This window comes from Cygnus olor, chromosome 7, assembly GCF_009769625.2.
Source record: "Cygnus olor isolate bCygOlo1 chromosome 7, bCygOlo1.pri.v2, whole genome shotgun sequence".
Lineage (NCBI taxonomy): Eukaryota > Metazoa > Chordata > Aves > Anseriformes > Anatidae > Cygnus > Cygnus olor.
Genome location: NC_049175.1, coordinates 30788269 through 30813181, shown reverse-complemented (window position 1 = coordinate 30813181; position 24913 = coordinate 30788269). Strand labels below are relative to the sequence as shown.

General features: G+C 41.2%; 1 protein-coding gene across 2 annotated transcripts in view; it reads left to right on the top strand.

Annotated features, from left to right (window-relative positions):
* SHTN1 (shootin 1) overlaps window positions 1–24845 on the top strand; it is a 61700-nt gene extending 36855 nt beyond the window's left edge. For both annotated transcript variants that reach the window (XM_040563922.1, XM_040563921.1), the window contains 9 exons: window positions 2856–3002; window positions 4283–4436; window positions 5350–5455; window positions 7145–7227; window positions 10585–10694; window positions 11374–11427; window positions 13625–13745; window positions 14643–14826; window positions 22888–24845. In XM_040563922.1, the coding sequence (XP_040419856.1) occupies window positions 2856–3002; window positions 4283–4436; window positions 5350–5455; window positions 7145–7227; window positions 10585–10694; window positions 11374–11427; window positions 13625–13745; window positions 14643–14826; window positions 22888–23101 (1173 nt within the window). In that variant the 3' untranslated portion in view covers window positions 23102–24845. The remainder of the gene's footprint in view (window positions 1–2855; window positions 3003–4282; window positions 4437–5349; window positions 5456–7144; window positions 7228–10584; window positions 10695–11373; window positions 11428–13624; window positions 13746–14642; window positions 14827–22887) is intronic.
* The last annotated feature ends 68 nt before the right edge of the window (window positions 24846–24913 follow it).

The following is a 24913-nucleotide window of genomic DNA, read 5'->3' as shown; positions in this document are numbered from 1 at the left end:
TGTCCCATTTCAAACACACAGAGCAACCTCTCAAAAACTTACGATCGGCTCATCACCAGCTCTCTTTCTGCTTTATCAGCCCTGACCATCTTGTCTATTTTGTCCTTTCCGTTTAGAATATGCTGGTACTTCAAGTTACAGGTGTGTAAGTAACTTCTGGAATGGATGGGACTCCCCACTAGAGATCGGTTCCCACAGGTTTGATTGCAAAATTACATTAAAAGATATTTGGGGTTTTTTGCTGGTGAAGACCCTTTCACATTTATTGTAAGCAGTGACATATCCACCGTATCATGAAAGAAACTTACAAAGTGAATGGAAAATGCAGGACTTCTTGTGAAAACTTCCCAATGAAAAGGTTTCATGTAGTTCTTCAAGAGAACTTTTTAAATTTCCTTCTAGAAAAGCTTGTAACGAAGTGAGTATGTGTTTTCTGCACTTGGTGAAGTATCTGCTGAAGTCATTATATGCGATTTCTTTTTGGTTTGGTAGGTTTCTGCTCCTTCAGGCTGGAGCAACCCTGTTCTTAGTGACAGAAACATAGGGAAAAATCTGGAATTAAGGCCTCAAAACACTTCTCCAGTTCAAAATAAATAAATAAAATGAATAAAACTCAGGTTTTCATGTTGCTTTGAAAGTTCACTGTAGATAAACTGTCCAGTTTGCACAGAGGTGGCTTATAGAGAGATGTTGATTCTTTCAGGGTTAAATGACTTTTTGACTGATTTAACAGGAGACAGGAGGCTTTGATACAGCGTTGAGTTCTGCAGTGAGGATTAGAAAACAGGACTTCTGAGGAGTAACTGAAGAAATTGGGGTTATTTAGTCTGGAGAAGAGGAGGCTGAGGGGAAATTCTACTATTACCTGAAAGGAGGTTGCAGTGAGGAAGGTGTCAGTCCCTTTTCTCAGGTGACAAGTGATAGGACACGAGGAAATGGTCTCAGGTTGCACTGGGGGAGGTTAAGATTGGACGGTAGGAAGAATTCCTTCAGAGACCGTGGTCAGGCATTGGAACGGGGCTGCCTGGGGAAGAGGTGGAGTTCCCATCCCTGGAGGTGTTAAGAGATGCATGGATGTGGCACTAGGGGGCATGGATAGTGGTGGGACTTGGTGGGTCAGGTTGATGGTTGGACTTCATGATCTTGAAGGTCTTTTCCAACCTAAAAGGTTCTACAGGTCAGAGGTGTAGTCTAAAGCATGTTTTTTTTTTTTTTTTTTTTCAAAGAGCAGTCTCTTTTAAGAAGATAAGATGTTAAACAAATAGCAGAGTTGCAATACCAAAGCAAACCCTTAAAGGTTGGTGTGGGTAGCTTTGATTCCAACCTTTTAGCCTCTAGTGCTAGAGCCTGTGTTCATTGTTTCCTTTTCACTGAATGCTTCCAGTTCTTATTACTTCCCTCATGGCACTGCTTTGCCCAATGAAGTGTTCACTATTGGTTTTATTAGTGTATAGACATCGAGTCAACATCAGTTGACTCTTCTTGGCATGCAGGGTCAAGCAGGATACGTTGTGAGTTCAGCGCAGGCAGGGGGCTTCTCATGCTGTACCTACTGTTAGAAAAAGAGTTGCTTTCTAGAAAGACTCAGTTAAAGTGTCTGCAAATCACAGGGCGGAGTGCTCACTTACAAATCTGAATCAGATGATGTTTCTTTACAATCTGACTATATTTAAATATCGGCTGGCAGTGCAGTAGCACTGGGCAGGAAGAAACCATTCATCAGCATGTAGTGTCTGTAACTTTGGCTTGTGAATAAGTAGTGTGGGAACCTGGAAAGATCTCATGGAACTGTTGTGTTTCCAATATTTGATTTTAAAACCATCTTCATGCTTTTGCTGTGCTATAGGACAGTGTTTCAACAGTCCGAGGGAGTCTCTGGCTGTTCCCAGTTCTCCTGCCATAAGTGGCATGCTTTGCTGGCCTGTGCACACTCATCTGCAGTCTCGGCGTGGCCCAGTCCCCGTTGCTGCTGTAACAACAGGAACAGGATCCTGTGGAAGCTCCTGTTGCTTGGTGGGCACCCAGAGACAGCAGGATGCAAAATAAATTCACTGAGTAATTTTTGGGGCGGGAAATGGTTGTTTTTTTGTTTTGTTTTGTTTTTCTCCAAGTTCCCAAACATACTGAAAGGAGCAGATCTGAAGGAAACTGCACATGCTGACAGCCTCTGCACCTCTCAGGTGAAGCCTAGGGAGAGGTGTGATATTTGTGTCAGCGTCATGCTTCTAGACTGTCGGATTTTTTTTTCCTAATGTATCCATTCCCTGCCTCAAAAATATAACTGGTGAAGAGAAAAGAACACAAGCATCAGAAGTAGAAGGCTGAAATTGATCTGAAATGCCTTTTCCAAGGGCGAGTCTATACACTGATTACACAAACATGAGCTGAAATTCATTTCCCAAAGACACTTCATCGTTCACATACCCAGGTAACAGTACAGTAAGAGGGCTTTATGCCAAGGCTTGCAGATGTGTATGAGATGTCTATGAATTCACAAGCTATTTCTTTCTTCACCCTGAGTTCTTTTAATCTTTCCAGAGCTGCAGAATTGGATTATTCATGTTTCCAGGAAACAAAATTCAGATGTATTTAAATTATTTACACTGCCAGCATGCAGGTAATAGAGGTGCTGCAGTGCGTTGTTCTGGTTCCTTTCAGTGTGAGCTCAGCTCGTGTAAATTTTATTCTCAGACTCCCTTTCCCCTTCCTTCTCACCATCTTCCCCTCCACCCCTACCATATTAATACAGCATTAACTTCTTCACTTTTTTCCAGCTGCCTTTTTTTTCCCCCAAGGATAGCTTTAGACTCTGCTTAACTATTGTTTTTGTTTGGGGGTGGGGTTTTTTTTGGCAGATGTTTATTGAACAAAACAAGATGAAAAGGCAAAGTCAGCTGCTTCTGCAAAATGCTGCTCCTGATCAGCAGCTTTTGAAGGCTTTGGATGACAATGCTAAGCTAAGCCATACATTAGAAGAAGAGAGACTTCAACACCAACAAAAGGTAAAACTAGATTGCTTTTCACCTAATGCAGAAATCTTTGACAGCCTTCTGAATTTAAGGACTGCTATGAATTGTCATGGATTTGTGGTTAAGAATTGTTTGCTATCTTGCCCCGTGGAAGAGTTTACAGTCTAAAAATTAAACTTCAGAGAAGATCGTGATTCCCTCCTTCTGGGTCACTAGTAAGACATGAGTATAACAATTGAAGGTTTTTCAGCCTGAATGCTCTGGGTTTGGGAAGTATTTTTTTCTGGATGCCTCTACAGCACAAGCTTAATTATAAGCATTAAGTGAAGTTTCTTGAAGTGGAGAAGAGGTGACAGAACAGGTGATGTAACCTAAGACAATCATAGGTGAGAGGTAAGCAGTTCCTGTTAGCAGTCTGGTCTCTTGCTAAAGAAATTCATTGCATAGAGCAGCCAGACATACTGGAACCAGGGAAAAGCTAGGCTGCAAAATGTCATGATAGGATCTAAAGTGCAAGGATCTAAATAAATATAGTCTTTGAAACTGGATGCCTGGATCAGTCTTTAACTGGGATAAATCATCATTGCTTCACCAAAAGCCTGAAATTGAGTTTCCACTTAGCTGTGAGGTCCGTTCTTAAATCTCTGGTAATGGAGTGCTAGGAAGAAGTACACCATTCCTGGGCTTTTATGAATGCAACAGTATTAAGACTATGTAATCTCATATGCTTCTGAGTTAGTATTTTGGAAGAATAGTTGCCTGTTTATAGAAAACCTCTCTATCTTTGTCTCCTTGAAGTCTAGAGCAAATTGTATATATTTAAGGAGTTGGGAATGATTGCTGCGCTGCACCTGACTGCTGCCTCTAACGCTGATGTTCCACGCTTCACCCACTGACATCTGCGTGAATTGAGACAAGGGAGTTTAAATAGCCAAGCTATCAGTGGAAGCAGTCAGTAAGAGAACAAAAATGGTAATATTCTCATGCTTCAAATGAAGAAATAGTCCAAAAAAAAATTAATGTGTTAAAAACTTCTTAAAAAGAAAAAGGGAAGGACTTACAGCTGAAGTACTTTGGTCTAAAAGACGTATTTTAGGAAGGAGATGAGAGAATTTAGGGTTAGAATAGAAAATTCTGATGTTTCTCAGAAAAATCTGTCTAGCTCTTATTCAAAATTTGTCCTCTGTCTAGGGGTTGTAGTTCATTCCTATACTGCAACGTCGTGTTCTCAGGAATAACTGTGCCTAATTTGTTAAAAGGAAGGACAAAACCCACCTTTTATTGTAATTAATGCTGTTGTTTGTCAATTGTAGATCAAAGAGTTGGAAGAGCAGCTGGAAAATCAAGCACTGCATAAGGAGATCAGTCGTCTTAAACAGCAGCTAGAACTTTTAGAGGAAGATAAAAAGGAGCTAGAGCTTAAGTGTCAGAGCTCTGAAGAAAAAGCAAGAGACTTAAAGCATACAGGTAAAATCATGTAGTAACTTTCGTTTTAGAACTACGATCAGGTGTGTGAGCGGTGCATGTCTAAAAGAATTACATGTTGGATTTGAGACCCAAGAAGCAACAGCTTCTGTAGCTGGGATCCAAATCTGTGCTTCACATGAGAGTTTTAGCAGTTGCCTTCAACCACAGAACAATCATGTCCAGAATGCATGTGAAAGAATAACCTTATGAAGTTCAGTAAGGTATAAAAATGCTGTTCTAAGCCTGCCCTCAGTCTTCTTACAACTGGATGTATACATCTGAATGGGTTTCTACGTGAAAGAATCATTCATATTCATCCAAAATGTATCCTCCTTCCTAGTTTTAAAAATCAGCAAAATGGAATGAGGAAAATTATTTATTTATTGCTCTGTATTTAAAACTGCTTTTAAGAAGGGCCCCTGGTGTGTGTGCCTCACTATAAGGAGGGCCTATTTTTTATTTTGATGTGCCTTTGCTTTTAGCCTTTATTCAGCTTAAGGGCTAAGCAGGTCCTAGTTTATGATAGCTGGTGAGGAAAGCATCTGAACCCCTGTCAGAGAAGACCAAAACCCCTGTCCTTAGATAAGACTACATGTATAACCATGCTTTTCTGAAACATATCCTTAAGAGCAGTATTATCTTTTAAGCTTGTTAGCAGTGTTGCTTGGAAGAGCTGTTTTGTGTTGGAGCTTTACTTCAGCTAGCCTTAAAAATATGTCTAGGCAGGCCTATGAGTTCTTCTCAGCTGTCTTAGAAAAGATATTGCCCAAAATAGGACTTCCTAGCAACTGAGTGGTTTAGTTTTTTGGTTAATTAGTAGCTTTTTTTTGGTGTAAGACATCAGAATCGCTTTTAGAGTAGATGTCTGAGAATCAGAGGATTGACTCTTATTTTTTTCATTTCTCTTGCACAGTGGATGAACTTCAAAAACGAGTACACCAGTCTGAAAATCCTCCCCCTCCTCCTCCCCCACCTCCGCCGCCTCCTCTTCCTCCTCCGCCTCCTCCTAACCCTATAAGGTAAGTGTTTAAGTCAAGAGTCAAGCGTTAATGTTCTTTGCTAAAGCAGAATACATCACATGAGCTTGCATGCAAGGAAGAAACGTGTCTTTAAATAAAAAAAAGATTTTCTCTGTCTGCCTCGGACTTCATTTCTTCCACTTTGCCAGCAGGACACTCTCCTGTCCCACCTGCTCAGATTTGCACCCTGACCAATTGCGAACAGTGTCTGCCATCACAAGCCTAATCAATTGTCTAGACTGTGACTTTGGAGGAGAGATACCTGACTCCTCTAAATTTAGGAGTTTTTTTTTTTTCCTGTTCACCTGATAGCTGTAATTACAGACTTGTGAAGTGCTTGTCTGAATCTGCAGCTAAGAATATCCCTTTGAACCAAAGGGTATGTTGGATTATTAGTGTGTGCCCCTTCCTGTCAGATACCAGTGATGAAAATGCAGTTTTCAGTTCCAACAATTGTTTTCAAAACTTAATAACAAAAACAAACAAACAAACAAAAAAAAAACCACAAAACAACAACAACAGCAAAAGAAAAAAAAAGTAAGAGAAAAACCAAAAACACCCCATCATTAAGCAGTTTGGGCAAAATTATCAAAATTAAGACTGAATTTTTTAAAGGACCATAAAAAAAGCTGACCAATATGATGTATCGGGCACTAGGCCCAAATATGTGGAGCCCTAAATAAAATATTTACTACAATGCACTGCTGTAATAGAGCGTACGTACAGGAGTCTTGCTAACTGCTGAGTTAAATAATGATTAGTAGGCAGAATTCAACTCTTTGTGCATGGTGCTCTGTTTCTAGAAATCCAGTCTAAACAACTTCTGAACAATTGTGTTCCATCTTTTGCTCCTTTTACCTTCGTTAACTCATTTGATTTGCCTGCTTCTTTCTCACTAATAGAATGAATTAGCTTGGGGGTGGTGGTGGTTTGCTTTTTAAGCTTGGGTCCTTTACTAATTGGGATGGATAGCACTATCCATTTTAAGCGCTGTAGTAGCTAAATCAGAGTATTTCTTTCAAGTACTGTGAAGTTTATGTGAGCAAAGGTTGTTTCAAAACCTAGGCACTGGATGCTTTTTTCCTGGGAGAGCTTTGACCCCTTATCTTAGGGAGCTCACTGGGCTCTGTAAGGAGCACTGGGGAGGGATAGGCCCCACTAACACCTTCGTTGCACATAGGAGCTTGTACTCGGGCTCTAAGATGAATCATTTCCTCGTATGGACTTTTACATTTTGACTGTAGTGAAGGGATAATTATTTGACACTGTAAGAAGATTACAAACTTGGAGTTGGTGAGGAGATACTGATCACCATATTTAAGTGTCCTCTGGAGAATAATACTTCACTTCGACATCTACAGCTCTTCCTTCCTTTTTTTATGCTGGAACAGCTTCAGTTTGTCATGTGTCACAATGAGACGCTGTCTTTTAATATTCAAATCTGAAGTGTTTTGATTTGTGCCTAATGTCTGTTAAAAAGAAATAGATTTCTCTGGTGCGGTTTGATGGGAGGCATTGTGGGGGGTAATTCAGTACATACATCTGCGTTCAAGAACAGTTAAATGAGTCTTTTGTAAGTAGCTGTATAATCAGGTATAAGCAAGCTGTTTGTGTGTCATGTTCAGGGTTCATTCTAGCAGTGTGTAACAGAGGACAGAATGACAATCTGCAGTTTCATTTTCCTCAAAGGTCTCTCATGTCGATGATTCGCAAGAGATCTCATTCCAACACCAATGTGAGCAAGAAGGAGAAACCTCCTCAGCAGGAGTCAGGTATGGCTCATCCTTTCTCGAGTTCTGTGGATTGTTCACTAGATAATACAGACCAAGCTAGTGAAAATGAACTTTGGGTGCAGATAGTTGTGCAAATGCTTGCAATTGTCAACTTAACAATTACTGTCTGTGTCCCAGCATATTCATCTGCCTTGCAGTCCAGAAGTGTGGTTGCAGCCTAGGTATTATGAGCTCTGAGATTGCAGATAGTAACTTTGGCATCATAGCTTTGGTCATGCAAGCTTCCTTGAGATCCTGAGTGAATTTCCGTAGCCCTCTTAAGCTATCTGTGCTCCCACAATTGAGCTTGCAATCAGCATCCAATTTGTTTTTTCCAAACGGGTTTTAGTATGAACAATCTTTGAGGCTGCAGATCAAAAACCTTAGGGGAAGACCTAGTACTTGCGGTAATCATGAAGAAGTTCTTATCTTTCTGCTTCTCGCTGTCGTGCTTGTCAGATATGTTGGAACACTGATTTCACTCACTGATGTGGCAGAAACATGTATCTTCCTTCCTTTTTTTTTTTTCCCCACTGGGGAGAGGGTGGTCATGTTTATTACAGACTTGCAGAAGGACCTGATGAGGTGAGCACTCAGCTGGGTACGCAGATGTGTTGTGTGAAATGGATGGGGAGAGTTTTTGGGTTCAATTTAGGCTCCATGCTGTTGGTATAACTAGCATGACGCCACACAGCTTGAGTTTCACCCTAGCAATTGCTACTGCCAGTAGCAGTTACACTACAACAGCATTGAGAGGCTCGACCAATGTGTAGTGGACACTACAGCATGTAGGTGCAGCCACAGCACGTCCACAGGTTATCTGGAAGAAGCAGAAGAACGAACCTAGCAATCATTAAGCGAAGCACAGGCTATACACTGGACAACACAGGGGAGTTTCCAGCTTAGAATGGCTTCTTTTTTTGTGAGTTCTCCCCTCCAAAGCCTTTCCAGAGAGCTAGTTTAAATGCTTCAGTTTTCATCCCTCGATTCATATCTTCTGAAATTACCACTCAAAGCTGACCGCAATGCTAATCCTTTAATAATACTGAAGAACTAAAACAAAACAGTCTTGCACTGGGGTGGCTCTGCATGCCAAGTAACAGCTGAAATTGCATTTTATTGTTGTTAATGGAAGCTGGAAACTTATTAGGTTGAGAATGGGAGTTAAGTACAGATTTACGAGTGATCATGCCTGCCTGAAGAGTCAGAGCTAGTCAGACAAGTGTTGCCAGTTAAATAGCCAAGGTTTTCCTCTTTGTTTCTCTCTTCCTTCTGGAACAGCAGGAGTTTGTTTGCATTGAATTGCTTAACTCGTTTGGTGCCACTTAAACAAAGAAGGGGCCTGCAGAAGGGAACCAGGCTGAAATTATAGGTATAGGGTATGACTGTTAAGGAAAAATCGCGTTAGCAGATGGCAGCAGTGTTGCAAGCACGGCTGGATTATCGGATGGGACCGACAAGCAGGAAGTGGGGGAAAGGAAGCGTTACCACTCCCGTTAGTTAGGTGAGGAAACGAGGAGTGGAGTGGATTTGGGCAGGTTCCTTGGGGAACCTTTGGGAACTGGTTACCAGTCTGAGAGAAATAAGGTTGCTGGTCTGGGAAACATGAGAGACGTGACCTTGTACTGAGGTCCTGATGAAGAGTCAATCTTATCTTTCAGTAACAGTTCAATTATGTTGCCTTCGTTTATCAAGTTTCCTTACCTTGAAGCATCCTAGGTGTTTTGATTGCACCTCTTTGTTGAGACTGCTGCAAACAGTGATTGCAGGAAATATTATGAAATTTACAATGAGTTCTCAAAACCTTATTCTTTCATTATTAGCAAACTTTAGCAGTTCTGACCTTTCTTCAATCATATATGAACTGCTTCTTCTCTTAATAGAGCTTAATAGTTCTTAAAATAAAAATAAAGAAGGGGAAAGTTATTTGTTGATCTAGTTATTATGTTCACCCTGAGGCTTGTTTTGACCCTTGTTAAGGACTTAGAATGAGTGGTTTCTATCCTGTACCACCAATTAAGCTTTTATATTTGAAACAGCCCGTTTGTGAAATTAAAGCCTGACATTAAATTGGATTACAATACAGAAACTGCATTTCTATGAATCATCAATAGTACTCTGACAAGTGAGAGAGCAAAAGTCTATTTAAAATTCCTGTTATATAAGGTACAATATTGTAGCTTTGAATAGCATCAACCATATTTCTCCATGTATTCTGTTTAAGTAGTCTTTTTTTCCTCTTTTCAGTATGTCACATTAAGTGTCTTTTGTTATGTTACCCAGAGGGCTGATAAGTTAACAGGTATTGGTTAGGTTCATCACGCAGCCTCTAGTTCCACCTGAGTACTTTGCAGTCCTGATACAGAATCTCTTGAAAATCAGACAGTTTAAGTTTTGCCCTTTAACTCAATATTATTAAATGTGTGGTTTTAGTTTGGTCAAAGATGTTGGTATAGCATTTCAGCAAAGTTCTTAAGCCCATGTGAAATATAAGCAATGTGGTGGCCCTGTAACGGGCTGCCTGTAGGCCCTGTTGGGCAGGATCAGCTTGTCCTGTGTTAATGAAGCTGTGGAAACATCTCCTGAGCCGCAATGAACACAATCAGTGGCAGTGGGGCCATATTCTGTAGTCCTTGGTACTTCAGCCTATGGCACTGAGCTTTTGCAGTTCCCACACAGTTAGTGGAGTTAGGGCATCCCTTGAGTTTTTGGGGATCTGGGCCCTGCTTCTGTCCAGACCATGTGTAGGCTCTGCTCTTTGGCATCTGAGAAGTCCCCAGCTGCATCCTCACCATGTGTAGACTGCCCTTTTATCCTTGAAGAGATTGCAGTGGTTTAGCTGATAGAAAATACCCCAAATAGCCCTGAATCCAGTAACTAGAATTCCTGATAACTAGTGGTAAGATGGCTGGCTTCTGCCATCACATAGAAAATGGGAACGCTTTTTAGGTGTATATAGTGTAAGTTAGCCCCTCGTTGTGGGGAACACTGAGGGTAAGACAGAGAGAGGTCTTTTAAGGAAGACCCTGTGAACAGCCTACTTATTCAGAGAAAAATAAGGTTATATATTTATGCTTATCGTTTATGTTTTTAATAAAATCAAGCAAAAAGCGTGGATTTGGATAGTGCATGAGCAATAGGCACCATACATGCAGGCAGGAAGGACTGCTGCAGGTAAATGCCAGCTCATCACTGAAACTAATGCATGATTATGGTGACTGGCTGTGTCTGGCAAACAAGCTGTCTTGTTTACAGAGGCTATCTGTTTAACATGTTTTTTGTTTCTTTTTTCTTTCTTTCTAACATTCCTCTGTAGTTCATATTTGGAATGTGATATGCTCTTTGATTTTGGAACAGGTGAAGAAGTAACAGATCTGAAGAGACAAGCTGTTGAAGAAATGATGGACAGAATTAAAAAGGGAGTTCACCTGAGACCAGTCAACCAGACAAGCAGACCTAAAACAAAGGTTTGGAATAAATTGCAAAGCAATGCTATTAACTGAGCATAGTAATTTATACTGAAAACAAATCAGATTTTCTACAAAGCATACAAAAGAATACATTTGCCTTGCTTTCCTCTTTTGCTCTGCTTGATTTTGAATAAAACAAATTAGGGCAGCATATATCTGAAGGAAAAAAAAGTGAGACCAACAGTACATAAGTAGAAGCCCAGTTTCTTTGACACAGAAAGGAACTGAAAGCAAACCTATTGTAAACAAATGGCTGCAGAGAAAAGAAAAAGCACAGAGGGAATAAATGAATTGGTTAAAGGGAAAGATCAAGAAGTATACTGTATCTAGCAATATTTTTATGCAGCACTCCTAGCCATATTCGTGCACCGATGCTATACAATACTGCTTGCTGTCTTCATAAAAGTATAATCTTTCTTTAAAACGTGTGGGCTGGGATTTACCACGTTAGTTGTTGAGCTGAGACTCTTCCCTTCCACTATATAAGCAAATAGCTTGAATGTTAGCCACGGACTTGTGAGAGGAGAGAGCACGGGAGGGTGATACAATTGCATGCCTGTGCAATAGATCCTTGTGCGATGTCTGTTAAAGTGCAAAGTCTGTCACGGTCCGTTTCAGCTGGGCCAGATCAGTAAGCGCATGTATTTTAACATATGTTTGTTATGTTTGTTTACAGCCAGAGACACCAAAGCCTTCTGAAAGTGCAATGAAAGAATTAAAAGGGATTCTGGTAAGAAAACGTGCAATTAATATTTCAGTGTTTTCTTCACATTGAGCTGACAGACCTGCTGTGCAAAATAGCTAAGTATTTGAAAGTTCTGCGTTAGTATTTTGGTTTGAAGCTGCAGTTCTCTAGTGAATCCCCTGAACATCTCCACTTTTGACTTTGGTCCTACTGAAAAAATGTTTTTTGTCTTGTTAAGAGTTTAATTTGGAGAAAACTAACTTGTTAGTCAGCTCCAGGTATGTACGTTCCTGCCGCTAGGGGGGCTGTTATGTTCTGCACCTGCCTTAGGACCTTTGGAAACTTTCCAAGTACTCACAGTAGGGATACTTAGGGAGGGAAAGGCACCTGCATAAATGTAAGTCCAAAGTAACGTCCCTGGACTGCACAGGTAGTAGTAGATGGAGGGTTCTCATCAAATTTCTTGTTAGCATAGACATAGCTTAAATGGAACAAGAGCTCTATAGTCTATCTGTATTTGTATGCAGAAGAAACAGATTCTGAATAGCTCTCCAAATACCTGTTTGTCAGTAAACAGAGATGTTAGGCTTGTGTTTGGTCCTGCTCAAGTAATGTGCTTAAGCTGGCTGTTGTTCTGTCCTTAACTCATACATTGCATTGCTTATCTAACTGGTCGTTTCTTGTGCACAAGTGCTAACGTTGTATGAAACAGTCAGAAGTAGCCATAGTTCTTGCTCCCTGATTTTTGTAATCCCAAAGCTTTTAAAGCTGAAGTGCAACTTTGGTGTGTCAAGTGAAATTTTGCCTTTGTAATGTGAAATACTGTAAAATTCTGCCTATATCAAAGCAAAACACTTCAAATCAACTCCACAGCAGGTAGGACTGTTTATCTGATCATCCATTATAGCACCTAAATATCCCTTTTAAAAATTAACTTCAGTATTTTTTGGGATGATGCAAGATACAGCAAAGGAGTACAGCAAAGGGAGTAGCCCCTGCGATGATAATAACTAACAGTGATTCTAAATCGTGAGTGTGGGACCAAGGACGTGTTAAACTGACTGTTCTCCAGTCACGTGAAAGCAGCAGAAGAAGGGAAGAAACGATCTAGAGAGCTACCAGACCTTAATGCCATGCTGTAATTAGAGGGACACATAATTAAACGTGGAGGTAAATAGAAAAGGAATAAAATGTGACGTGGAGGTTGTTTTAAATGGAACTCCATAAGTATACCCATGGTTTGCTATGGTGTGCTATTTGGACCTGTGTGGACTCAACAGCCCTGCTGAAGGTCCTTTCGTTTCCTAATAGCTGTTTTGTTTCTTTGACACTGTACCACTGACATCAGGGGAGACTTGATTATGTACTTCAGAGGAAGCAGAAAGAGACCTACAGTCACTGTACTTCTGCGTCTAGCTTGCTGCTTGTGAGCCCTTTAGGATATTTGCAATATACATACTATATAAAATCCAGTTCCAGTCTGTTCTTGAGACCAGTCATTATGCACAGTCAGACAACAAACATGGGGGTGGGATGTGATGGAGTAAACGTTTGTTGTTACTATGCTAATTATGCATTTCATGTAGACCTCCATATAATTGTTACAAACAAAACATTTATGTTCTGTAAATTGCAGAGTTGGAGCAACTCGGTTGCTCAAGTTGCTTTCAGATATGTATGTTTGCACAGATAGGGAGCACGCTGCGCAGTTAAGTTTCCACCCAGTATATGGAAATAGGCCCAATTTTATGCCAGATCAGCTAGATTATAGGATATAGTAATGTTGCAGTTGCATCTAGTACGTGATGACTTCTTCAGATGTGTGCGCACCCAAGCACAACACAAAAATGTACTCAAGTGCAAAACATGCTGGAACAGTGAAATATGTGGCTTTTTGCTAATAGAGGCAATGGACAGTGTTTTAAGATCTTTTAAGAGGGAGGAGGGTGGTAGTTCTCTCAAACACTGAAGTTTGTTCATTGGTGATCCACAGCATCTTTAAGCCTCGTATCAACCCCCTAAGGTGGGTAAGTGTGGTTAATCCACAGATAGGGAAAGCCCAGATAAGGGGAGGAACAGTAGCCAGGGCCACGATGTTGTGCTAAAGGGAGAGCTTTGCACTCTAATTTAGAGGTGTAGTTGTTTTCCCAGAGTTTAAAAGGTTCTCACATTGGGCATATGGGGTGTTTGGCAGGGCTCAATATATACTCAGAGAGCTCTTCATGCCTATTTCTTGCCATAGGAAACACTGAACAAATCCACTAGTTCCCGAAGCTTGAAGTCCCTTGAGACGGACAGTGGTGAAACAGAGCTAGAACGAGTTCTGCGACGCCGGAAAGTGACTACTGACCAGGACAGTGGCGGTAAGTGGCTTGACTGCTTCAGAGGCCTCTTCCTACCCCTGCATTAAGTGACTCTTGAAGCTTTACTTTCTCTTCCAGACCATTGCCGTTTCAGCCATTATGGAGAGCCCTGCCTACTTCTACATTGACTCACGTTCCCATTATGCCTGTTGCTTTTCACCCCCATTTTCTCCAAGAGATGCCTCTGTCAGGATTTTCTGTGTATGCAGCCACATACGCACAGATGCCTCTGTCCTGACGGAGCTCTGACAGTGTTACTGGAGCATTACTAGCCTGAGCTTCCTGTGAAAATGTTCTGGAAAGTAATGGTAACCAGAGCAATGGGGTTAGGACTGCTGTTTTGAATTAACCTCCTCTGCAGAGCAAGGGCTCTGCAGTTTTTAAGATATCTGTATCACCATCTCTAAGAAACTGTTGATGTTCTGCATGGCTAGAAAGGCCGTCTGTGCAAGTGTAAGTCCATGCCATCGTCCGTGCAGATGTGGCTGGTTTTAATGTCAGTGAATGGTTTTAGCTCGGACTTTGTAGGTAGACAGTTCACTGATTACTCATTAGTATAAGAACATATCTTTTGTAAGTGGGCTACCTCTCTCCCCAGCTGCACTTCAGGCTGGGAGAGCACTGATGATTAGTGACTTCATAGTGCTGTGTTGACAGCAGGACGTAGAGCCACGGAAAGCAGGGGGATCGAGTGCACAACAGTGTCAATACAGCAGGCCGTGACAGTGGAACAAGAAAGGCTTAATTTTAAGGCTGAGAGAAGAGAAGCTGCAGATAGGGTGTGTTCATGCTCTTAAAAAATCCGTTTTGATTTCTGCAGGTGACTTGAATACTGTTCTTCTTACCTGTTGTTTCTAGAGCAATCAACAGAAGCATTAAACTTTCTTTGGGTTTTAGGTCCCACTGGAATCTTGGCCACATCAGAATCAAAATCTGAGCCTGTGCTAGGTTCAGAAGCCAGTGCTGCACAAACGGCGTTGAACAAGAAAGATCTGGAGACAGAATTCAGTACCAAAGTATCCGATTCAGGTCCTGTTTCTAACCAGCTTAAAGGTGTCGCAGGTTCCAAGGCTACGTTACAGTAAGTAGCATATGGTTTTCTAGGTATATTTCAGTACCAGATCTGTTTAGCTGATGTGTTCTGGAAGTGATTTTACATCAATTTTGGTTAATAGGATAAATGTACTATCTATAGCTGTTTATCAGTGACTCCTCAAATAACTCACAGTCTCACTTGGAGATAGGAGATGAATTCTATGTACAAAAGCTCTTTTCCTGTAGAATCTGTGAACATTGCTCATAAAAAAGTTCATCTTCTCTGCCACAAAAAAAGAACTCAAGAGTTTGAGGGATAGCAAAGTTGAAGGTTTTTTCCATATCCTGAAGAGAAGAGGGAAATTATATAATTAACTCTTGATCCAAGAAAAAAAAAGTTCTTGAGCACAGTTTTTTCAAAAAGAGAATCATTTAAGTCATATTGGTCTCTATGCAGCTGTGCAGTTTGTTGGATCAAAATGAATGAAGACTGTTACTCTTAAATCTCAAGATAAAGATTATTCAGAGGAAAAAAAAAAGCAGTTAGTACAGTATTTGCACAGACAATGTCACAACAGATCGAAGATCCAAGGTGCTAGTTAAGCATCAAAGAGTTAAACCTGCTTCAGAAGTACTTATTTCAGATAGATCCGGTGGAGAATTGGCTTTCTTTGTAACAATACCAAGCTGCTTTTGAAATGAGGCTGTGTGCTTGCTTCAGTTCCAGGATGTCTGTCAGTTTGTCACTTCAAGAGAAGGAAAGAGATGAGACAGACCAGCAGCATATTGTAATCTTGGCTAATTAAACCTCTTATTTCCTGTTCTATCAGTTACAAAATACCACCAGTATCAATTCTAGCAAGTCCCCATTACGTAGTTCAGAGGAGTAAGTCACGACACATGAGCTGGAAATTCAGTTCACATCTATTTTTATGAACTGATATTTACTTCACTCTTAAGTACCTTTATGATTTAATTTTGAATGTATAGAGCCCAATTTCCTTCTTATGCCCTGCAGTCTTACTTAATTCACAGAGTTCTAAAAGCAGACTGCTTTTTCCAATCATACGTATTTTCCCCTTTTATTTCATTAAAGTATCTTTAGAAGAAAGATGATCTTTGTTTTAATTTAATCAGAAAGAAGATTTGTTCAACAGGTAATTTGACAGGAATGATGCCATTGCATTTTCTTGAACTGCCAGAAAGGTTCACCCTGACAGAAAGGTGAGGTGGTTCCTGAAAATACTGTTTGTAGTTTGTGGATTTTGACAATTTTGAACAGATAACCTTAATCAGAAAACACAGCAGCTCCTACCATCTTTAGTCTACCTTTTTTTCCACCAAACTAAGTGCAAATTGCATTTACAAGAAAGGAAATGAAATAATTGCAGGCCCCAAGGTCTTGCAGAATGCGTGGTGAATTGACAGTGAAAAGGATCTTGTGTTGACAGTCACAGTTGTTATGTGTTATAAAAGCATATGTGAAGCTCAATTTATTTCTCAGCTTGCCTATTCAGTGACATCCTAAAAGACGCGTTTCACTTTAATTTGTCTGTTTAAAGCATTAAAACAAATGTGAAGGGCCAGATTTCGCAGTGCTGAAGGGCTTCTTTGCACCACGTCACTGGTGTAAACCTGCTTAATTGGAAAGGTTCATCACTGAGGATGGTTTTCCAATGAGAGGAGGTGCTGGGGCTCTCACATGCATCTGCTGGGCTAGCAGGGAGGAGTGGAAATAACCAAGATGCTTCACACCGTGTTGCAGTGCAATTACTTTTCTTTTTCTCCTGGGTACTGTTTGTAGCAGAGGTTAGTAGGGGCTGCCTCCCGACTCCAGGGTGCGTAGTGCTGTGTTGAAATGTGGCTCGTTTGAAGCAGCCGTCAGAAGGAAGTTCATTTGTCTAACACGTCTGACAACTTAGAGTTCTAATTAGGCAGCTTTCTAGACTGGGGCATCTGTGCAAGCAGTTCAGGTTGGATCAGCAGTGCAAATCTCCCTGTTGTCCTATTTGTTATGCTTTCATCTGTGTTCTGGAGTGGTTTCAGCGCACAAACCAGATCCCTGGATTCACTGGTTGGGAAAACTGTTCTTCTTGCGCCGCACTATTCCCTAAAGTTGCCTGTGTTAACGAAGCAGTGTGCAGCTTTCAGCAGATACCCGTAGTGACAAAGGCATAGCAAGGATTTGTTGTGGAACTTCTCCTTATTCAAACCGAGGTAAAACAGTGCGGCTGTCTCATCATTTGCAATTCCTTGAAGTCTGACAAAGGTGGGACCTCCTTCCGCTGTTCTCAGCAGCTAAACAAACCGTTACAGCACCGCAGAGGATTGCACGTCTCACAGTTACCAGGGGGCTCTTCCAGTGCAGTATTTACTCTTTTTTGTTCAGCAAGATGTTAAAGTACAGCTTCTTATACAAAACCTTATAGGTAGTTATTCATGAGATATTTCTATTTGCTACACTGTCCGTTTACTAAGCCTTGTAATCTGAAGGAGTAACACAGATCGTTAAATGCTAACAGCCCTGTTCATCTTTATTCACTTTGAGTTACAGCTAAGCACACCTGTCCTCCTGGAGAAGGAAGGGCACGTGTTTGAAAAAGACACGGCCTTGAAAATAAGTCTGTGAACAATACTCAGAAGTCAGCTCATTGAGTAAAACCCTGGTGTGCCCCCCAGGTCAGTGGCAACCTAACCTAAACAGCAGTGTGAGAGCGGAATTTGGTCTGTGGCTGAAGCAGGACGCCCCACACAGGGCGGTTCTTGGAGGGGTGAAGTGCTCGCAAGGCACCAGCCAGCCGCTGAAGTTAGTTGCCGAAGGAGGGGTTGTGGAAAAAAGCTGTAACGTGAACAAGTGGAGGTGGATTCGGAAATTTCCGGGTAACAAAACTGATTGATGACACTTCGGCCACAGAAATTAATTCAGAAGAAAAACGTAGGGTTGGACCACAAGGCTGTGCGGTACTTCAGGACAGGCCATTGCTAGAAGAAAGGCCTGCAGCCAACGCAGCTGACTTGGAATGTGTGCAGTATAGCTCAGGTGGTGGCGAGGGGGAAGACGCAAACAATGTGTGTCCTATCGGGAAATTGAGGCCTTACCTCCGTATTCAGGTAACTTCCTCTACAAATCTCTTCCCAAACGTTTAACCCAGCGTGAGTGTAATTCTGTGACAATTGCTGAGAAGAGCAAGGTGACAATTTAGCTCCCTCGGGAGCATAGGGAGCTTCCGTGACTCCCCGCGGTGTGCAGACACAGAAGGGAAAGGTGTGTCTGGCTCTGCCCCTAGGTTGTTGTTTTTTTCTGTTCCTCCCCCCCCGAATTTTGTAAACATTTTGTTTCTGGGCACCAGAGATCTCCGTTAACAGAGGGAACCACAGAGAGGGCTAGTCTTAATCTCATGATTTTATACAATTAAAGGATTTGTCGTCCTCCTCCTGGCTGTAATCTTAGTAGCCCTGAACCACCTACCAGCTCGGCGGGAAGCAGCTCAGCCCCAGCTAGGCAGAACTACAAAGGTTTTCCAGGGCAGCTCAAGCATGGGCAATTTAGTTTGAACAACACAGGAAGAAAACAATGGGATGTTCTGGAAGTTTGGGATCTCCTTGGTTTTAAGAGCTGTAAAAGCTCCCATCACACACGTTTCTTAGACTGTACTCTCCGTGTGCTCCAACTCTCAGCGCAGGCAGAAGCTCTTCAAGATTCACCACAGAAATTAATTTGCCAATCTTTTTGAGCATTTTCCAAAAAGTACCTAAAATAGGAACAATTGCCCCGACTTGATCTGCCATACTAAAGATCTACAAACACATTCTGTTCACTGCTGTGTTGACCACTTCTACTCAGCTGGGTTTAGCAGAGGCATTCCTGAAATGGAGAAAGTTCCTTGTGCTTCCTTCAGAAATACCTAGCATTATACCCTGTCGTAGGAGGGAACCAACAGGCTTGTTCACTAGTGTCATTGTTTGTGTCCCGGCAACTTGCATTTGACAAATGGATGGATTTTTTTGTTGTTGTTCCTCTAAGAGTTTTCAGGCTTGTAATGGGTGTATTCCTTACCAGTGTTTGGTTTCAGCTTTTGGGCCTCTCGCATTCCGATGCTGTGTTAAAAATCCCGAAATATTTAATAAACACATCTTCAGCTTTTATTCTCAGTGCAAGTTTTTGAGGAGGACAAAACCAACTGCTGGTGTCTGGCAGGCTCCTGGGGTGGTGGTGGGGTGAGCAGAGTCTGGAGCAGTGCCCTGTGGTGCTGCACCAGGTCAGAGGCTGGTGGAGATGAGCGTTTCCACTGTTCCTTGTAGTAAGTGTAAGTGCTTTGTTGCACGAGCGGTGTTTGTCTTCAGCTATGGGGATCTTGTAGGAAAACAGGAACGGTGGGGTCAAGGCGGGCGGCACTTAGCCAGATAACAAGCTGCGGTTGGCACGTAGCCCCGGTTTTTAAGCTTTATTGAAGATGCAGCTGGTGGTGAGCAAGTGACAAATTAACTTAATGCCTCGAATCTCATCTTTTGGGCAGTGAGGAACAGCTCTGGTTGCGTTTTATTTGGGGTTTAAAAGCAGCTTGGCTTTGAAGAGAGATTACAGGTATTTCAGTAGGGACCTTGCTGAAAGGCAGAGTACTGATTTGATGGCATGCTAATGTTGGCTTTTCTATCCGAAATTACCTCATGCTAGCCTAGGTTCCAGGCAGAGTACCAGCCTCCAGTTCCACGTGCTTAACGGTGTACTTGCAAAACCAGTCTTTGCTGAAAAGGATTTTTGCCGCTATTTTCTATATATGGTGTAAAAAACAGATTTTCCTACAGTGTTTTCTTTGAATGGTTTCCTTTAGCCTTCTGCTTTTGCACATTGCTAGGAAATTGGATGAGACTTCATTCAAAAAATGTTGGTGAAACTTACATGAAGTTCTGGTTTCTGATGGAAATATGTTCAATGATTTCATGAATAGAGCACCAAGCAAGGTTAAATAATACTAAGGTTATAATATTAACCCGAGAAAACAAAGGAAATCCAGGTCTCAGTTGACAATCCAATCCTTAGTTTGTCCTTTTGTTCTCTTACTATAAATTATTTACAAAAGGCACAGCAGCACGAGTTCACAGGTAGCCCGTTGGTCATAACCCTCTATTTTTACATCTTCTGTAACTGTGTGAATGGAAAATAATGCTTTTGATACTCTTACATCACAAGCAGCCCTTCTCAAAGCTGCATGGGACTTTGCATATCCTATACAGTTGATCTCAAATGCATTTATTATCCAAATCTGGATTTCACAGTACAGAATTTTGTATTTAGTCATAATTGTTTGTAAGCCTGCATATATTTTTATGTATGAATGAGTACCATAGAACCAGGGTCTCAGTTTCTGGCTTAAATCTATAGCTGGACAAGTAACAGGAGTACTGATAACAACGTCAACAATCTTAATGAGGGAAGAGTTTTGTATAGAGCTCGATAGAGCTACCTTGGCTGGACAAATTTGTAATTGTTCAGCACTGTGGCTAACTCCATCTATACTAATTGCTTTTGCAAGCTTTATTTGTAGCAGCAAAAACAGTTTTTTTTTGAAAGAGGGCTCCAAAATTATGTTCATTCTTGCACTGAAACTTTATTATGCCTGCATTCTGCTCTTGACAACTATAGAAAAGGAGCTATGAATACCTGATAAATAGGGTTAATAATTTTAACAATACCTCAGCTCTAACAGGAGCACTGTCAGGCTGGTGCTGCAACAGTGTAAAGGATTTGAAGAAGGGAATGCTAGTACAACCAAGTCTGAATAGTAATTCTTATTTTTATGCTTGAAACGCTGATTTAATCACTGGTTTTCTCCATTAAACTACTTTATATCGACATCTTTCATTTTTCTGTCCTTTGAAGGTGGTAAATATGATTGCCGTTTTATCCATTTTTGTTATAACTGAAACAGACTTCAGAGCGCTTGGCTGTGCATCAGTTGTTGGAATGCTGCCATACACTAATGCAGACTCCCCACTGTGAGCCCAGTGAAGAATTATACTTTGATTCACCAGATTGTATTAAATAGTCCAGCTGTTGGGATTTGAAAGATAGTTACCTCCAAAGTGAAATAAAAATGAACTTGGCATTTATGGCTTTGACCATTTTTATAGTGTTGGGCAATCAGCTTTTCAGAGGTAGCACTTTTTAAAATAACTCTCTTCTGGTTACACTGCTTTAAAAAGTTTAATTTGCTGTAACATTCAAAATACTCCACCTTGTATTTTCCGGAATGATTGGCAACTTTTGCATAAAATAAGCATTATTTGCCGTATGAAATCACTAGCTTCTGATGATAATCAAATGAGCCTGAAACTGTATCTATTAGCGCCAATTTCTGAATTAATTAACTTATACCAAAGTTCTAATGTTAAGAGACAATTCTTGTAATTAAAGCTTGAACGTGGAATTTCATTTGATACATCCAGTACATCTCAGCAGCAAACTGAGTAAATTCTTTCTGAAATGGAAAGCGCAGCGACTGTGGTTTCTGTGATCATTTACGTATTTTTAACCTGTACGTTTACCCTCTCCCACTCAGGTAGAGAGAGCCAGCACACTCTCAACCCCATGCTCCAGTTGTTGAGTGGGGTGACCTCTTTTCTCTTTGTCGTTTTCTCTAGGACAAAGACTGTCACAATAAAGGGCAGTTCACAGCAGATGGATCCACTAGATGAATTTCTTTCTTTGGCCTCCAGTTGATTCTACTTTTTCCTTTCAAGAGTGTTATCTTAGCAGTATGGAAGGTCATTCCTTATGAGTAAGCATGAAAAATTATAATTAAACAAAAAAAACCCTCTGAACTACTAAATACGGTTGCATTCAGCAACTCTTCAGTTCGGCTTCCCATGAGAGCTGAACCACGTGCCCGTGTAGGACCTGTCTACGCTAAGGTTTCTGCACCTCTCCGTTTCGGTGGCTGTAGCCGCGTCAGTGCAGACGTGTCCTGTACCCCTACCACAGCGTAAGGCCCTACCTGTCTGAAGAGGTGCTGAGTGTGCAGGTGTCACTGCCCTGCGGAGTATCTCCGAGCACATCGGGTTACGTGCCCACAGGTATACAGGGCCGACGTGCCCTGAAACCATGAGGAAGGGCAACTGTAAGCCCACGCGTGTAAGCTGTCTGCCTGCCCGAATGGCAAGGCGGGTCCTGCGGGCAGCCTGCAGGTGGCGTGGGGAACGCCCTGGCTTGTGACACGTTCAGGTCAGGCTTTCCCTGTGTTTGCCTTGCTCTGCGTTGGTGTATTCTGGCTAATCTAAGGGTTTACCTGCACATTTTCAACACTAGTACAAAGCTTTTGAATATAAACAAATGCTTTTTGTGTTCATGCCAGCCTCAACAAATAACCCTGGTGCCTCTGACCTTTCCTTCCTCGCTCAGGGGGCTTTTCTTCTGCAAGAACTTGTGCTGCAAGCAATCGAGACAGCCCCGTTCTGAAGTAGGGAACGTAGGTCTAAAGCCCCTCTGTATTTCAGCAAATCCAGTGGTGAATTTTCAGAAATGGTTTGCACTCACTCCCAGTGAGACCACTGGCAGCCTGTTGGTGCTGAGCTGCAGCAGAAAATCTGGTTGTGCTGCCTCTAGCTCCCTGTCATGCAGTAGGGTGCAGGCTAGTGAGCGCCTGTGCAAGCTGCTCGGGGATGCAGGCGTGGAGAAGAAGCCGTGTTCTTCCAGGCTGCAGGACCAGTAGCCTCTAGGTGACAGAAACTGGTAGCATTTTCGCTGGGTGCAACTGCTGTGTTGGACATGGGCAACCTAAATGCAGCTCTGAGATGAGCAGAGTGAAAAGAAATTCTTAAGATTATCTTTAAAATTACTCTTTCATAGTCTAAGTTTGTTTCTACTGTTAAATATCTTACAGGGCTGGCTTAATTGATTCAGGAAATGTGAATGTTGCGTTTTGTGCACTGCTACCTGTATGTAGGGGCTGTAATGTGTAATAGATTTATAATCTGTTCACTAGGCTAGTGGACCAATTCTGGTCACATATGCTACTAATAATAGAAATGCTTTTCTGTATATTTATATTGTTTCTCCTAAATATGTGAATTGTTATCTGTATTCATGTATTTATTCTTTTTCCTTTAGATCACCTAGTCATATGGAATCTACAAGAAAAGCTTCTAGTAGTGAAAAAGGGACAGAATCCATTGTAGTTTTAGATCCTGTTGCCACCGGTGGGGATCGGATGTCTGAAAACACACCGCATCAGAACAAAACGAAAGAAGAAAAAAGCAAGCCACTGCCGAAAGAAACTAACGTAGAGAAAATAAAAGAGATAGACGACAGTTCTAACTGTTGAAACCTGTTCTGAAAAAGGCCGTAACTTTGGGGAATCATTATCTGGACATGTAAATTGCTTAGGTGTGTTACTAGGGGCTACAGTCTGTGCTCCAAAGTTTTCAGTAATGCAGGTTGAAATGGTCTTTTGTATGCAGCTTTGTTACAAGCATTAGTGTTAAACAACTATGTATCACTCAAACTCCCTTTCCCATTTTAGTTTTGCAGGTATGGTTAATGTTTTCTTAGATATTGACTGTTAACCTTCCTTTTTCTTAAAACTGTGTTTGAAAAAGGCTTTTTAAATTATTCTTTTATTGAGAAGATCCTTCGTTAAAGGACCATTCCAAAGCTTGCCGGAAGCCCCTTGCATCCCTCTTGAATTGGTCAGGCTTTGGGTTAGACCTTACGAAGGTGATTACACTCACCTCAGCTTTAGTACAGGGGTATTATTAAAAAAAAAAAAACCACAAACAAACAGGTTTTAGACACGTTGCTTTAGGAATACTTTGATACCTACCTAAAACAAGGTCTTGTAGGTCTCCTTTCTGCCTTCTCCACACAGGCCACTTTGATGAAATTGAAAGCACAAGCGTAACACTTCTGTTTCAGTTTCCCCAGCAGAGAGCTAGCCCACAGACTGAAAAGCAGAGGCAGTGCGGCATGTCTCTTTGGTACCAAGACTTCTGGTAACAACAGCCAACGGCAGAAGTTTGTGGATAGAGACTGGTGCTCTTATTTGGATTAGCACCTCTTCAAAGGAGGATTTATCTCCTGGTTTTTTTTTTTTGATTTTTTTTTTTTGGTTTTTGTCTGATGTAGCAGTTTGGTACTGATGCAGCTGGAATCTGCATGTGCTGCTGCAAAAAGTAAGTTATCCTAGGCTCCCGTGAGTGTGGACTTTGGAATCAACGTTTTTGAGAACTCCCCGGTAAAACCCAGTAGCATTAATACAGACGCCTTTGCTTTGAACCTAGTACGGAGTGGTGGCATTAAGATCTTCATTTGGTAACACTCTAGATTTCTGCTAGATTTCTGTATTTGGTAACACAAATCCCACTTTCCCTCAGCCCTTATTCCCTATGAAGACAGTGAGATAGGTACCTAACTGATCTGCTGCACTGCCAGTTCACCTGCCATTGTAGTTTCTTTTTAAATCCAACGTGGTATCGCATTCTTTTATAATGAACAAACAAATGTAATCAGGGATTTACCTAAGGAAGATCGGTGTAACTGAAAATTGGGTGGTCACGTACCTGAATGCACTTGGGTTATTTTTTATTTAATGAATTGAAACATTGATAGTATTGAAGGATGAATGTTCTGAGTTTGTTAGTTTGGCTCTGCATGCAGCTGTCTGGTGCTTTTCCTAAAAATAAAATGATAGTAACGAATGTGGTAGTTTCACATCTTTTTTGGTGGTTTTGCATGTTTGCTAAGAAAAATCTTGGATTTGATCTAATTACTGAATATGTTTAATTCCTAAACTTAGGGAAATTTGTCTCCTTATTTGATACCTTGCTTTCTGGAGGGCAGCGGTGGTTTTGGTGGTTAATTTTTCACTTATGTATCTGTTACACTGAATTTTAAATGCAACATTTTATATATGTATTTTTCCTCAAATTACTACTGCTGTATTATATGTTCAAATTTTCAAATTATTCAAAACCAGAAGTTTCAAAAAATTCTTTTAAACTATTTGTTACCTACGATATAAATTATTTATTTATCTTTTCACTGTTGCTTATTAAAAAGACTACTGACAAGTTTCCCAGACCTTGTGAAGTTGACTTGTTATTCCCTGCCTCAGACTGAAGCAGGCTTCCTATTGATG